Source organism: Marmota monax, unplaced genomic scaffold (assembly GCF_021218885.2).
Source record: "Marmota monax isolate L192 unplaced genomic scaffold, Marmota_monax_Labrador192_F-V1.1 WCK01_AAM20220418_F8-fsc00061, whole genome shotgun sequence".
Lineage (NCBI taxonomy): Eukaryota > Metazoa > Chordata > Mammalia > Rodentia > Sciuridae > Marmota > Marmota monax.
Window position 1 is genome coordinate 15,314,491 of NW_026695230.1, and position 16,151 is coordinate 15,330,641.

The 16,151-nt window shown below is 40.4% G+C and overlaps 1 protein-coding gene across 1 annotated transcript; it reads left to right on the forward strand.

Moving 5' to 3' along the window:
* Positions 1-546: 546 nt before the first annotated feature.
* Positions 547-15,150, forward strand: Lyve1 (lymphatic vessel endothelial hyaluronan receptor 1). The gene is made up of 6 exons (XM_046438044.2): positions 547-983; positions 4,924-5,095; positions 5,215-5,354; positions 11,921-12,214; positions 12,785-12,863; positions 13,394-15,150. Exons 1-6 carry the CDS (start codon positions 899-901, stop codon positions 13,578-13,580), a joined length of 957 nt encoding a protein of 318 aa, XP_046294000.1. The 5' UTR covers positions 547-898; the 3' UTR covers positions 13,581-15,150.
* The last annotated feature ends 1,001 nt before the right edge of the window (positions 15,151-16,151 follow it).

The window sequence follows — 16,151 nt, forward strand, 5'->3', positions numbered from 1 at the left end:
ACCACTGAAAACTGCTGGGAAAACATCGAGTACTCTCACTTAAATACAGAACAAATACCCCTCACATTCCTCAAGTGAGAAGGGAGAGTCTAAATTAGAATTTGGTCCACTAGTATATAATAGAAATTATTCAAGAGAAAGCAAAGTTATATAAAGAACTGCTGTGGTGATCACTATTGTAAAGTCAAAAATTATTTTGTGAAATGTAAAATGACTAACTTTGTAAATTGCCCCCTAGTTGTGTTTCAGAGATATGAATTTTTATGTGTGTCTGATTTATTTGAAAAAGGAATCCCCTGTAGTAGCATTGAGATTTCCAATGTATAAAAGAAGTCCCAAAGGAAGGCATGGGATTTAAGTGGGAATTTACTTTCATCATTTCCCCCGCACATTATAAGGCGATGCTGCTGAGGAGAAAAAAAAAAAATCACTGAGAGGAAAGAAGCACACCCATGCTCAATCTCCTTCTGACAGACACATTCCTATGAGTGTGTGAATGAATGGGCTCCACAGCAATAACAACGAATGGTGTGAGAACTGAGCCCACAGGGGAGGGCAAGTGGCAGGGAACATGGGAATTAGGAAAACCGTCGGTAGCTCACCCTGTGCTCTCTGCCTTCCTCATTCGTGTGTTTTCTGAGTCAGCATTAGCTAAATTTTCCAGAAAGCCATCCACAAAGTACAGCCTGGACATTCAAAGGACGTCACTCATTTCCCCCAGTGGCCTTGACAAGTCAGGAGCTTGAAAGCAGGGAAATCCGGATGTCTCAGCTATGAAGTGGAGCAGTGGCCTCAACATATTTCCAGAACCCTCCATCCAGCCTGGTGATTGAGCTGCTGCCTCCCTTGCTGCCAGTGGTCACCTGCAGTGCTTCCCTGGCTCTGAGGGGTTTGCACAATGGCCAAGTGCTTCAGCCTGGTGTTGCTTCTTGCTTCCATCTGGACCTTGAGGTTTCTGGCCCAAGGCTCTGTCAGAGTACAAGGTAGGTTTCTTACCAGATTTCCAAACAGAAGCGAGGCAAGGTCTTGGAAACTGTCCTAAGCCCACTGGGCTCTTGACTAAGGACTACTGACTGGGAATGAGGGCAACACTCAGGGGTCACAGAAGATCTAATGATAGGATGGCTCAGCCAGAAGCGAGCAATTGACCATATTGTCAACTTCACCAACATGATTATGTTTGCCTTGATATCCCTTTGAATATTATTTTGGTTATGGCATATTTTAATAACAATATGTATAAATAAAACATGGAGGATAAATAATTTGTTCTTAAAAGTGTTTCATTCAAGAAGCAAACTATGACTATAGAAAATTTGAAGCAATTACTAAAAAATGGGTAACTGTCACTAAGTATTGTCCTATTTTGTGTTTTCAGAAGTATTGGCAAAATTATTTTAATTCCAAGTATATCATGCTATACATTAAATACTATGTATTAATATGCATTGAATTTAATATGCAGGAAATTAACTGAAAAAAAATTTGTGAAAATGTAAGTTTAAAAATTCACCGTCAGCTCCCTTCCAAAGGAATGACTTAAAGTGATTTCTGGGCTTTTGGGATGTCTAAATGGAAATTTCATTCTGCACTGTAGGCAAAAAATTGTAACCACAAATCACTTATTACAGCTCTGGGCAAATGAAAATCTGAGCACTTTTATTAAAGGGAAAATAGTTTTTTCCTCTGTTGGAAGATGCCACAAGATATAAAATATAACTGTGAGAGACACTTGGAATTGACTCATATATTGTACTTTAATTTCATAAGGGAGTTTAGAGTTCTATGATTGATATTTGCCCCCGCCTCCCAAATATCAGAACAGTTACTTGGGGTCTTTTTGTATTGTACTGAGTATTGAACCCAGTGTTGCTTTACCAGTGAGCCACATCCTCAGCCCTTTTTTTAAAAAATTTTAAGACAGAGTCTCACTAAGGAACTTATGGCCTACTAAGTTGCTGAGGCTGAACTTGAACTTGTGATCCTCCTGCCTCAGCCTCCTGAGTTGCTTGGATTACAGGCTTGCACCATCATGCCTCACCAGAACAGTTACTTTTACTAATTTAGATACTGGGAATTGAACCCAGAGGTGCTTTATCACTGAGCCACATACCCAGCCCTTTTTATTTTTTATAGCTCACTAAGTAACCTAGGCTGGCCTCAAACTTGTGATTCTCCTACCTCAGCCTCCCAAATTGCTGGGATTACATGCTTGTGACACTGAGCCCAACAGAAATGTTACTTTTTTTTTGGTGGGAGAGGGTACCAGGGATGGAGCTCAGGGGCACTTGGCCGCTGAGCCACATCCCTAGCCATATTTTGTATTTTAGATTCAGGGTCTCACTAAGCTGCTAAGCATCTCACTATTGCTGAGGATGGCTTTGAACTCACTATTCTCCTGTCTCAGCCTCCCAAGCTGCTGAGATTACAGGCATATGCCATGGCTCCTAGAGAAATGTTTCTTTTAAATAAGCTTGGTCCTTTTTGAAATTGCCCTGGGGAGACTTCACTTGTCCCCTCAATGCCGCCATTATTCCAACTATTTGGGATATCATGCTAAAACAATGACTCCATTGCACTCTGTGCACCGTCCTCAGTGATGACAAAATTTTCCTAAGGAAATTAACTGTTTGGAAGCAACTGAAAGTACCTTAACCACAACTGTGGAATCAAGAGGTGATGAAGGTGAGTGATGGTAATGAAAACTTTTCTGAAGGTCTATTATGTATTATAGAAGGCTTCATTTAATCCTCTCAAGAACACATTTTATGAATAAATAAACAGCAGTCCCACCAAATGTTATGCAGGAGATAAATGCTAAAACTTGGGGTTGAAATCAGCTCTGATTTCCAGGTACATTTTTACTGTTTTCTAAGAAATATTTAAGGAAGGGGCTAGCAGAGTGCCTCTTAGATTCCAGCTCCCTATTTTTATATCTAAATGAAATAGGAAAGCACGAAATTGCTTAATATTTGTTGACTGCTTTCTATGGATCCAGTCTCTGTGAGGTACAAGTTATCTCATTTAATTCCAAATAAAAATCCTGGGATAATGTAGCCATCTCCATTTTACAGACAAGAACACTAACTTGTCCAAGGTCCTAAGGACCAGTTAACAACAGAAGAAATTTCTAAAGCCAGGTCTATTCGCACAAAATAGGTCTATCATTTATCTAAATAATAGCATTACTCTAAATAGTAGCAAGACCACTTTATAGTGTAACAAAGACTGTCTCTGAAGTCAATTTCCAAAGAAGCAATGATAAGATGTCTGAGCAATAGCAAGCTTATATGCCAAAGGAGCCAAATTCAAGGACAAGTGGACAACTGTCTGTGAATGTGTGTTTGTCTGTCTCCCTGCAGTAAAGTGGAAGGCAGAATCTGCCCCCAAGTTTCTTATGTCCTTGGGTTTAGAAAAGACACTTACACAAGTTTTAAATTTTCTCTTAAAAGAAGCAGGGTTTAGCACAGAATAATATCAACAGATGATAGGTGTGGGAATTACTATTGATTTTAGTATTAATATCAGCATTGGCATAGGCATGAACATCAGTGCATACAGTCATAGGTCGCTTTATGGCCCCAGGCACAAACATTGGTATTAGGGTATTGACTTTCTGGTCTCTCTTGGTGACAGCAGAATCTGGATGCAAACAAGGCCACTTGCAAATACACATCCCTTCCTCTAGCCCCTGCTTCAGAACACAGCAAGATCACACAAAGGACTTAGAGATGTTCCTTCTATGTTTACAATAAGAAATTTCCTTTAAATACCAACCTAGAAAGTGATGGAGACATTTCTGCATCCACCACATAGAGCTCTCTGAACAACCAATTACTTGGGAGATTAAAATGCCCTTTGATGCCTTTTTTTCGATGAAGCCCAATAGGAATAATGTACTTGAATATAGTGCAACATGGTGATTTTATATGGTCTATAAATCCAAGAACCTAGAGGGAAAGGGTCAAATCAGTTCCCAAGTCCATTAGATTTTGGGTAAAAATATTAGCTACATCTTAACAGTTCATCTGCCTCAGCTGCCCCAGGAAGATCAATTATTAAACAGACTAAAACCAAAATGCTTTGAAGATGAAATAACGGTGACGTTATCTATGATTACATATCAGTACCTACTTTATGGTAGGCACTATGCTAAACATTTTTACTAGAAATTCATTCACGTGATTCTCACTACCCTATCCAGTAGATCCTGTAACTGTCCATATTGTAAATAAGGAATCTGAAGCTCGAAGACATAAAGTAACTAGCCTGAAGTCACAGAGCTAGCAAGAAGCTTAGACTAGTTCCAGCCCAGGTCTGACTCTAAAATTCTATTTCCTTTATTTAGTTTCTCTGCCATGCAAGATTTATTGCCCAGGAACTCCAGGAACTTCTGAGTAAGCCTGCCCCCCAATGGTCAGAGAAGACCTGGAACCGAGAGAGCCCACATTCTGTTAAAATGAATGCAACATTTTCAGTCTATTTCAGAAATAGTGGTGTCCCCAACTACATTGATTGGGAGCATTGCTAATATTAATAATTATTCTATTAACCCAAGGCCTGAATTCGGTCTTTCCCAAAGCCTCAGAGGCTTCATTTTACAGAGTCCAAAAAGATTGGCAGCAGCTCTATTACCTAGACCACACCCCAGGAGCTAGCAGCCAAAGTCCCCATGCAATGAATGAGGTACCTTAATAGAGATGGATAGGATGGATTTGGATCTGGTGAGATTTGCAGCTTGAACCAGAGCAAGCATCCATCTAACCCAGCAGGCTGTCCTTGTAGGAAACTCCTGTTATTTCTAAATTCAATCCCAGCCCCCTGACCTACTGCCACAGCACAGTAACAATTCTCTTGCAAGAAGGAGAGCCTAAGGTGTGGGGCAAGGGCAAAGCACTGAGCACCTATGTGATTTCCCTGCAGAGCTTTCCATCTCACTGCCGTGCAGAATTCTGGGGGTCACCCTCGTGAACAAAAAGGTACATCGGCAGATGAACTTCACAGAAGCCAAGGAGGCCTGCAGGCTGCTGGGACTAACTTTGGCCAGCAAAGACCAGGTGGAAGCAGCATGGAAGTCTGGCTTTGAGACCTGCAGGTGAGGAACGACTGGATTCACTAATGCGGCTGGAGCTCCTTTGACACTGTGTTCTTACTCGGCACTAGACATGGTGCTTTCTAATCCTTTGTCCATTCAATGAGTGTGTTCTTTTCCAGTTATGGGTGGATTGGAGAAGGGTACACGGTCATCCCTCGGATTCTCCCGAACCCCAAGTGTGGGAAGAATGGGATAGGCGTCCTGAGTTGGAAAGTTCCGGTTAGCCAGACGTTCAGGGCCTATTGTCACAACTCATCTGGTGAGTCCACCCTGCAGCCTCTCCATGTGGCATGTCCTTTATGGGTATCTACAGCTCTGTGGCCTGTTTGGGAAGAGTAACCCTGAGCAGCAATAGAAGCAGCCATAGCAATGGTCAGCCAATTCTCCTAAGACTGTCTCTGACTGAGCTCATGGGGGCAGTGTGCCCCCCAGAGCAAAAATTAGGGAAAAATGACTGAAAGGCAGTCTAAGAAGAGAGCATCCCAGGAGACTCAATTATTATCTCTACCACCCCTGCTTCCTATAATATAAACAGGAAGAAGGGAAGGAACCAAATGTCACATGTATGTGACCCATTCACTGTGGATGAAGCATCATGCAGGTTAGTTGTCTCCGAACCTCCACAGCTGCCCTGTGAAGGTTTTATCATCCTCAGTTACAGGATACAGAAATTCAACCCAGAGGGTGTAAAAACATCCCTAAAGTCTCTCTATTAGTAATTTTCTGTTACTGTAATGAAATACCTGAGGCTGAGTACTTTATAAAGAAAGGAGGCTATTTAGCTCACAGTTCTGTAGATTCAAGGACATGTTGCCAGCATCAGTTCAGCTCAGGGAATTCTTTGTAGAGAATGGCATCCCAACGGTGGGAATGCTTATGTGAGAGAGAGATCAAATAACAAGCCTGCAAACCAGAGCCTGATCCAGGATGGCAACCCTCTCTACCAGGTTCCTAGGAGAACTGTATCTGTTCCTTTAAAAGGCTGTTACCCTTAATGACCTCCCACCAGGCTCCGCCTCTTAAACGACCCACCACCTCTTAATATCGTCACACTGAAGACCAAGCTTCCAACACCTGAATCTTTGGGGATTCTCTCAAACCACATTCAAACTATAGCAGTCTCACCCCTATAAAGGTTCAAACTCAGGTCTAACTCTGACACCTTGCTCTTTCCACTGTTCCACACCTTTTCGAGGAGAGGAAATGCAGATGCAACGTTTGACATTTTTAAGAACAAACACAATCTCCATTTAATGACAGAAGGAATTGAATCCCAACCAGTCTAGTAGTCAATTCTCAGAGCATTTTCCCTTAAATCCCTACTTGCTCTCAATTGCCCTAGGAACCACTGTCTGGCCCATTACTTTTCACACATACTCAGATAGTTGACCCTCAGATTAGGTGCTGAGTGGTCCCATACAGGATAGATTTTAAATTCATTCCCTAAGTTCCATGAGATAAATGTTCACCAACCAACATGAGCAAAACCCCAGAAAGGCAGTAGGGAAGACAAGCAGTTAGTTCCCTGAACCTGGGAAAGGCCCTCAGGGCACCTTGTTCAGTTCCCTCACATCATGGATGAAACGACCATGGTTCAGACTGGGGGCAGCACAAATCTGCAGTTAGTGGTAGAGCCCGGCTGGAGCACAGGGCTTCTTCCAACATTTTTTCACCACCGTCCTTCTGTCCTCTGTCTCGTCAGCCTGTCATGGTTGGCTAGGGAATTGGCCATTGACATGCCTGCTTGTCTCATATCCAGCCCATGCCTGTCAAACAGCCTTGTAGCTGCCTTGCCTTCCCGCCAGCTGTCAACATGACAGTATGAAACCCAGGCCTCTGACTCGGATTCGTCTGTTTACCCATGGTTTCCTTTAACTTGTTCTCTCATCCCCTTGGTTCCTGCATACATCCATCCATCCTTTCTTCTACATTTGTTAGCTGGCATCTGTTAAGCCAAAGGCTTGATTAGACTCATATTCAATATTTTTTGGCAAACATATTTTATAGATGATAATATCATATTGTGTATTTTGGATCACATCACAATAAAAGGCACTTAATGTAAATATGTCCCATTTTTAAATTATGCTTTGATCATTTAATTAAGATGGTGACTGCCAGTTCCCTCTAATGGAATTATAATGATATGTCTTCCCTTTTGCAATTAATAGATAATCTATAATGTGATATTTTTGCACCATGAAAATAGGTGGACCCACAAACTGCCTTTTACCTAACAGTTTAACCAATTATTGATAAGCTTTGCTGGAATCAGTTATTATGTAGGGGGCTGGAAAATGATGATTTTTCTAAATCTATCCTTCCTTCTACATTTATTAGCTTGGCATCTTTTTTTTTTTTAAAGAGAGAGAGAGAGAGAGAATTTTAATATTTATTTTTTAGTCTTCGGCAGACACAACATCTTTGTTTGTATGTGGTGCTGAGGATCGAACCTGGGCCGCACGCACGCCAGGCAAGCACGCTACCGCTTGAGCCACATCCCCAGCCCCAAGCTTGGCATCTTTGATAAGGAAGAATCTCATTGGGCGTGGTGATGCACGCCTATAATCCCAGCTACTCTGGAGACTGAGGCAAGGAGGATTGCAAGTTCAAAGTCAGCCTGGACAACTTAGTGAGAACCTAACTTAAAGTTTTAAAAAAGTGCTTGGGACATAGCTCAATGGTAGAGCACGCCTTGATTCAATTCCCAGTACCACACACAAAGAAAAGGAGAACTCCCTAAGAGGAAGAACTCTCTCTCACACACACACACAGACACTTAAATGCACTTTCTCTCTCCAACTTATACTACCATGACACATTATTCATAATGCTCTCAATGTTATAGTCAATCTTACAATTATTATTCTTATGGATATTCAAATTGTCCCAATTCTGGCAAGTGTGAGCACATTCTAGTTCACTATTGTGTCCTCTATCCTATTTTTGCTAATATATTTAATTTTTTTTTTTTTTTTTTTTTTTTTTTTTGCTATACTGGGGATTGAACTCAGGGGTGCTCCACCTCTGGGCTACATCCTCAGCCCTTTTTGTTTTGAAACAGGGTCTCACTATGTTGCCCAGGCTGACCTCAAATATGCAATCCTCCTGCCTCAACTTCCTGAGTCACTAAGATTACAGACATGTGCCCCTGCATCGAGCTTATCCTATTATTTTTTGAGTAATTCCTTGCTCCCTGGCACTATGACGTATCCCAGGCTCACTTTGTACTTTCTCTGTCCCAAATGAGAGAACAGCTACTCATTTCTACAAAGAGCCTAGTTCTTTTTAGTGGAGAATGTTAATTAGAAACCAAGATCTGCATATAGGTTGTTCTCATTACTACTAAAGTTTCCATTGCTTCTTGGTCCTTTTTGAATGAGCAGCTAGGAATGTCATATATATATGACTCATAATTTTAAATATACATATATAAATTATAAGTTTATATTGATAATTCCAGCTCAAATTTAATAATGTATTATTTCTTATTTTACTTTTTAAATATTTATATCTCTTTTTTCTTTATTGAAAATCTTAGTTCCTTGTAAACTATATATTTTATTATCCTACAAGTTTCAAAATTATAAAACCAATATCATCAAGAATAACAAACCTACTGAGTGGAATTTAAGATTTCTTTGCAAGCCTTTTAGTCCTTAGAACAAATCCTTGCAAAGAATGTCATCAGTGACTTATGTACAAAGGTGACTTGGAAAAAAAATCTCTATTCTATAAGGTTGTATTATCATTTTTAAATAAGGTAAGTTCACTTGTATCTGATTGTGATCATTTAGAGTTCAACTTTTTTTCCTGTGTTTTTTAAAATAGATAAAACACTTACATGGTTCGATGGCCCAAAATATGCTTTTTAAAAGTACAGTCAGAGAATTCTTCCTCCTAATCTTTCCACACTGTTTCCACTCACCATTTGGGTTTCTGGTTTATCGCTGATTGTGTGTATAAAGGGAGCATGTGCATACATGTATTTGTATGTGTGTGTGCGTGTTTTGTTTCCCCTTTCTTTCTTACAAAAAACCAATATACTATATGCACTACTCTTCACATAACTTTTTCATCTAAATTCTAGAAATTACTTCATATCTGTTCATAGAGATATTTCTCATTTTAATGGCTACATAGTACTCTACTGGCTGATTATAGCATAGTTTATTCAGCCCCTCTCCCATTGATGGACATTTGGGCTGTTTCCAGTCTTCCTAAGGTCTAAGTTTTAGGATTCCAGGTATTTCTAGATTCTCCTTTTTCTGTGCAATTGCAATAAGCTCTTCCTTTGCCCCTGGATTGGGCTGTCTCCCTCTACATTTCATCCTCCACGCACGTCCACTGGTAACTATGTTCCTTCTCTGACCACGGGCTTGAATGACTTCCCATTTGTGAGGGCTTTTGCACATAAAGGTGGACATATATGAGAATTCTGTATGAAATTTAGGAGGTTGGTAGACCCCCGTTGAAAATTCCCTCTCCTACATAATTAAGTCCAAATTCTTTAACATGGTAATTATGAATCTTGATACCATGGCCCCACCTATCTTCCCAGTCTTCTACCCTGCTCCTAGCCTATCAAGTTCCCTCTTCCACACACACTATGTACTCTAGCCACACTGCACTCCTTGTTATTTTTCTAACATGACTATACTGTCCAGCTTCTGGATATTTGGATCTTGCTGCTCCTGTTGACTGGGATATCCGATTCTGCCTTTGATCCTAGGTGAGCTGTGCTCTCTTTCCGCCTTACAGGCTGCCTTATTCACCCCATGGGTGAGTTCATTCAGCTCTGGGCTCTCGTACCTTCTGTTCTCTTTACTTTGAATGTTTTTGCCCTAGATCTTCAATGACTGGCCACTTTTCATCATTTGGGTCTCAGCTTGAGTGTCACCTCCCCAAGAGACCTTCTCTTGTCGCTCCATCCAAAGTATCTGTCCCTCTTCCTCCACCCTTCTCAGTTGAATTCACATCCTGTCTCATTTTCTTTACACTATTGACCATCCTCTGAAATTCTGGCTTATTTGTTCACTTATTATCCTACACACCCCTAAAGAACAGGGACTAGGTCTCATTTGCATCATGTCCCTAGCACCTAGAACAGGACCTAACACAGAGTTGGTGCTCCATAAATATTTGCTTTATGAACACACCAATCCTCCATGCTCTGCCCAGATGCCTTAATCCTCGATGATCACCTATTTTCTTATCCTGGAAGTGAGACCCATGCTTTGTTTGTATTTAATACTAGTCCCCAACGTAGTCTGGTGAGCTGAGTGTTTTCCCCCTGATATTCAGAAATGTTCGTTTTCCATGGAAAGAACCTCAGAATGAAGTGGGATTAAAGAATGCAAAATGGGATTAAAAGTTCAAGGCAGAGAAGGTCAAGGATGATGTCGATTTGAATGGAGGTATTTTTAAAGTAGAATAGAAAAATAGCACACAATTTAATGCATATGTGGTCAAATTGTTTGATCAGTTGTGTTCGTGAACTTGATTGGCAATTCACTTAAGTTTCAAGCAAATCAACTTAATGGAATTACTTTTTGTCTATAACAAACATTCCAACTGATGCTATCCACTTCTGAAAAAAAAAACAGGGATTTAAAATAGATGCAAATTGATATTATAATATGTTTCATGGCTCTGTCATTTACTACTTACTCTGTCATATACTTGACTTTGAGCAAGTTATTCAATTTCTTTCAACTTTAGTAATCTCCTGTGTAAATAAGGGTTTGGTAAAATTGTTAAATGAGTTACCTATTTAAACACCTAGTACCATGGTTGATTTGGAATCAAATACCAAACAAATATTAGTTTCTTCTCTACCATTTCAACAGATTAGAAAACAAATACACATGCCTCCCATGGTCCTCCCCCCAGCCTTTTATATTTGGGGGTTTAGTTTTGTTTTGTTTTTTATGAGCACAGAGAAATTTGGTTTTAGCAGATCTTGTCCTGAATTGTATCACAAGTATGTCTTGGTTCCTTATCTACTCTTTCTTTCCTGTTGTTTTTCCTTTCTTTTTTATCAAATATTTATTGGGCCAGGCACAGTGGACACAGCATGATGACCAAGCAAGACAGGGTTCCTGTTTGCAGGGGTGGTCATAATCCAATGGGGACCAGTGTAATGAGAACTAGAAGAGGTACAGGAACAAATGTTTGCAGATCCAATCTAGTTCCCAAGTCTACCTAAGAAAGCCAAGGTCAACCTGAGGCCTGAAGGATAGGTAGGAGTTAGGTAAGTAAAGAGCCGGCAGAGAGCCTGAACCCATTTTGTCCCGTCATTCCACATGAAGAACACCTATAAAAACTCAAACATAGTATATAATATAATTATATTATAATAATAAGATGAACATAATCACATTATAATGTAATAATTATAATATCAATATAATAATAAATATAAGCTCTACATCATGATTTGCAACCTGTGTCAATTTTATTGGAATATTTGCAGATTTGAAAATTAGGGACTTACTGGGTTAAGGGTGAAGGAAGCTCAAGGGAATGCTAGGCTGTGGGAGAAAACATGTCAGGAGCTGAAGAAATTTTAGTATGGTAGGAGCCATGAGAGACAAGCTGAGCAGATCAATCTTACAATGTCAGCAGGGCAAGACCAAGAAGCACAGCCATGCAAAGTAGCGACAGACTCCGAAGGATGCTAAGGAAGGAAGTGATATAATTAGATTTGCATTTTAGTGAGACCTTTCTGCTGCAGTTTAGCGGGTGATAGGACTAGAGGGAGGAAGAACAGTTGGGATGCGTTGCGATACTTACTTCTCGTTTCATTTTTCCCTCTCTGGGCAGATATTTGGGTCAACTCTTGTGTTCCAGAAATTATCACCACTGATGATCCCATGTTTGACACTCAAACTGCACCATACACATCAGAGTTCACGGACAGTGACGGCATCTACTCAGAAGCATTCACAACACCTGTTCTTGCCACTACCCCTGCTCCAGCCACCACTTCTGTTCCACGGAGGAAAAAATTGATTTGCATCACAGAGCTGGTTACGGAAACTAGTTTCATGTCTACAGAAACAGAACCCTCTATTGAAGGGGGAAAAGCTTTCAAGAATGAAGCTGCTGGGTTTGGAGGTAAAAGCTTTTTGTGTCTATGTTCTATGTTTATGTGTGCTGATGTATAACAGACAATGAATATAGAATACAGTCTGCTTCAGATTAGGCACTTTGCACCTGCTAGATAAAAATGAAAACTCAACACAAATTCAGTTTTCATAAGGGCATAGAACTTTAGAGTCGTAAAGAACCTTAATGATTAAACTACAGATCACGAGTATAAAAGAGTTTCACTGTTGGGAACTCAAGATTTATAAAAATACATTGTTATGTTATTATATGTTCAAAAATCATCACCTTAACTGCCTGTTACTTAATTAATTTCTGACCTCTCTTTGTCAGGCAGACTTGTTAGCTAGATTGGGTCACTAGAGTTCATTAGGAAATGAACTCTACCTTTTGAACTGCAATTGCGTAGAGTCGAGTCGGAGAGGCAAGGCTGAGGAATCTATAGGCAGGAAGCCAAGAGGCTGGCGAGGGTCAGAGAGAAGGCTCTTCTCCTGCACTACCTATTGTCCACATCATGTGTATCATGAGATGCGCAGTAGGCTCCGTGAAGGACCTGAAGGCCTTCTCTGTTTCCTCCAGGTGTTCCCACGGCTCTGCTGGTACTTGCTCTTCTCTTCTTTGGTGCTGCAGCTGGTCTGGCAGTTTGCTACATCAAAAGGTAAGATTGTTGGTACATTGCTGGCCTTGTCATCTTTGTCACATCCCTACCTTGTGTTTTCTGGGATTGTTATTGGCATTTTATTGGTCAAAACGGAGACGGCACTACTATAAATTTTCTCCTTCATCTGGCCTCTCTTCCCTACCAACTTGTCTTTCCTACACTTGCAGCATAGGCATGTCGTCCAGACTGTAGACACCGGTCAATGGGTGTCCCTTTGAAAATCAGGATATAAAAAGGAAAGTTTGACATCTAGGGAAAATTTATATGCTACATTTGATTTTCGGGTTCTTGTTTTTCCTGGAAGAGTTGAGAGTCCAGCCTAAAGCTGGGCCTATGGACATACCATCTGATTTAAATGACTCCGTTAAAGTGGGGGGAATTAATGTTTTGGGGGCGTGCCTTAGCATCATTCCAAAATAAAGGTATTTGGTGGACTGTGCCAATAAGCACCGTTGCCGGTGAGGTGTTGATTATTGTGATGCGGGTTACATAGAAATCTCACACTTTAATTTTACGTATGCTTGCAGGTATGTGAAGGCTTTTCCGTTTACAAACAAGAATCAACAGAAGGAAATGATTGAAACCAAATTAGTGAAGGAGGAGAAAGCTGATGATGGCAGTCCTAATGAAGAATCAAAGAAAACAAATAAAAATCCAGAGGAGCCCAAGAGTCCACCCAAAACCACAGTGCGATGCCTGGAAGCTGAAGTTTAGATGCAAAAAGAAATGAAAAGCCACACCTGAGGCTACTTTCTTTCCTGAACCATCCCAGCTCCAGGTGGGGAATCTAAAAGGGCCAAAGAACCAAAGAAGAAAGTCCACCATTGGTTCCTAATGGGAATCAGCTCAAGGCTTCCTTTGGGCTATGATGTTCTCCAAAGGGACCCCCTCTTCTTACCGCACCCCTTTCTGGACCCTATCTTTCTACCTCCAAAACTTCCCACAACCTCTCCAGCCTGCCTGTGTCCTAGTAATATCCCACTGGGAGAAAGGAGCTTTGCAAAGTACAAGGACCCAGGAGTACTCATCTGTACACATTTGTAAACTGGCTTCTGGGTTGGCAGAGACTAGGGAGTAACAGGCAGACGCATCACTGAGACCAGGCTGGCTCCGTAGCCCAGAGCCTCTCTGCAGCTCTGAAAGGGAAACACTTATATCACCTGACAGGTCCCTTTGAGCCAGGCACAAAAGGTTTGAGCCCTAATCTCTGGGAAGCCAAAATAAATAGAGCGATAGAAGGAGGCCAGGATCCTGCCAGCACCATTGTCAGCAGGGACTGTAAACACAGAGGGCCAGGTATTCTTCCCTGAGCAAATTGATTGGAAACACTTTTTAGAACATTCTCACACTTTCTTTTCTCTCTACTATTTTCTCTACTATTCCTCTGATTTTCTCCAGAGGAATAGACTTTTATAAGGAACAACCCCCCCAAAAAAGTACAAATTTCTGTTTTTATCTGGATTAAGAAATTATTATTAAAGACAATTACTGTTAAAAAGTAATAAAATTCAACAGTTAGTTGTCAAATGTCTACTATAGGTTGATTATCCTTTATCTGAAATGCTTGGGATCAGAAGTGTTTTGTATTTTGGATTTTTTTTAGATTTTTTAATATTTGCATATACATGTTGACTATCTTGGGGATGGACTCCAAATCTGAACACAAAATTATTTTATGTTTCATATATCCCTCATACACTTAGCCTGAAGGTAATTTCATACAATATTTTTAATAATTTTGGGGGCTTGAAACAGTTTCATGATGTAGAATTTTCCAATTGCGGATGTCATGTTGACTCTCAAGAATTTCTAGATTTTTGGAGCATTTTGGATTTTGGATTTTTGGATTAGGGATGCTATATATGTATAGGTCAATGTGTACATATCAGGTGCTGTGCAAGATATTACATTCTATAACTGAATATTATTCACCAAAAAATTGCATATAGTTGAGTGCTGTCTGAAGCTAATTTTTTTCTAGTTTTGATATGCCTTCCTTGCCTACTTCCAAACTAATTGTGGGCATTGATTTGTGTTTTTTTTTTCTTTTTGTTTGTTTTTGTTTTGCTAAGACTAATCCATTCATTTTCTATTATAACATTAATTCTATTATAACATTAATTTATTATTAACATACCTAACATTATTACCTCTGTATACCAAAGCACAAATTTTAAAATGTCATTAACAAACATATCACTAGCTCTTGTTTTTCTAGCAAGAGCTTTGTGAGAGGTGCAGAACTATTTGTGCCAAAAAAAAATTAAAGCATTTAGAAAATTTATTTGCTCTCTTATTTACATAGATGCATTATATCTTTCATGAAAAATTTAAATAGCACCAAATTATAATCTGTAGTTTGCAAAAGTGAAAGGACAACTTTGGTTGCTAAAATTCAGATTCATGTAAACGAAGCAGTATATAATCACCATGTGGACCGTCCTTGCTTCGGTTAGTCTCATGTTAAGTTGGTCAAGCACACATGTATTAATTAGTCTTTTACTTGCAACTCAAGTGCTACATCCCAATCCACACAGGGTTCACAGGGAGCTGGATTCAGGACAGCTCATCTGTCTTGGCTCCCCAGCTTTCCCTCTCCCACTCTCTAGACGCCTATCTCCCTCCCCTCACCAGTGACCCTGCAGCCCCAGTCCTTGCAGTCCAGAGGTTAGAACCTGGGGGTCTTCTTTTGGATTGGCCTATAATTAAACAATTGACACTTAATTCAATTGTCAATAATTAAAAATCAGAAATCTTATGTTTATATTTCTAGGTTCCCTTGGAAAAAATGGAAAGATCTAGAATAGAGAACCCATATTATCTCACTGCATAATTACCTGAGATAGAGCAATGCTGTCCCTCTTGAGGGGGCAGGCTCTCATTTCCCCCGCCCTCATCACTGAGTTGCATCCTCATGCCAAAGGAAGGGTGCCAAACCCAAGGATCCTGCGGCACTGTTGCCTTTGTCATGTCCTGCCCATGTCCCTCATTTGTATTACCCACCTGGCCCTTATGAGTTGGAATCTCTGGTTCTTCTGCTTTATCATCTTTTTTACCCAGTTCTTGGGAAGTAAAGAAGAAAAGGAAAAAAGCTTAAACACTGGCCTTCCTCTGGGTGTGTTAGCTGAAAAAACTCAGACCTTCCACACATCTCCCATCTGTGGGCATCTACTATGTATGAGGATGCTGTCGCCTACTTCTGTTCGTTTAGACAAGTGTGTGCTCTTCCCAGGAGGAGAAAGTGGAAGGAGAAAAATCCACACAGTCACATATATAGATAGCTCC

Coding starts and splice junctions, on each gene's coding strand:
- Lyve1 (XM_046438044.2), top strand. CDS start 899: ATGGCCAAGTGCTTCAGCCTGGTGTTGCTTCTTGCTTCCATCTGGACC. Junction 984..4,923: donor AGGCTCTGTCAGAGTACAAG/GTAGGTTTCTTA, acceptor ATTTCCCTGCAG/AGCTTTCCATCTCACTGCCG. Junction 5,096..5,214: donor TCTGGCTTTGAGACCTGCAG/GTGAGGAACGAC, acceptor GTTCTTTTCCAG/TTATGGGTGGATTGGAGAAG.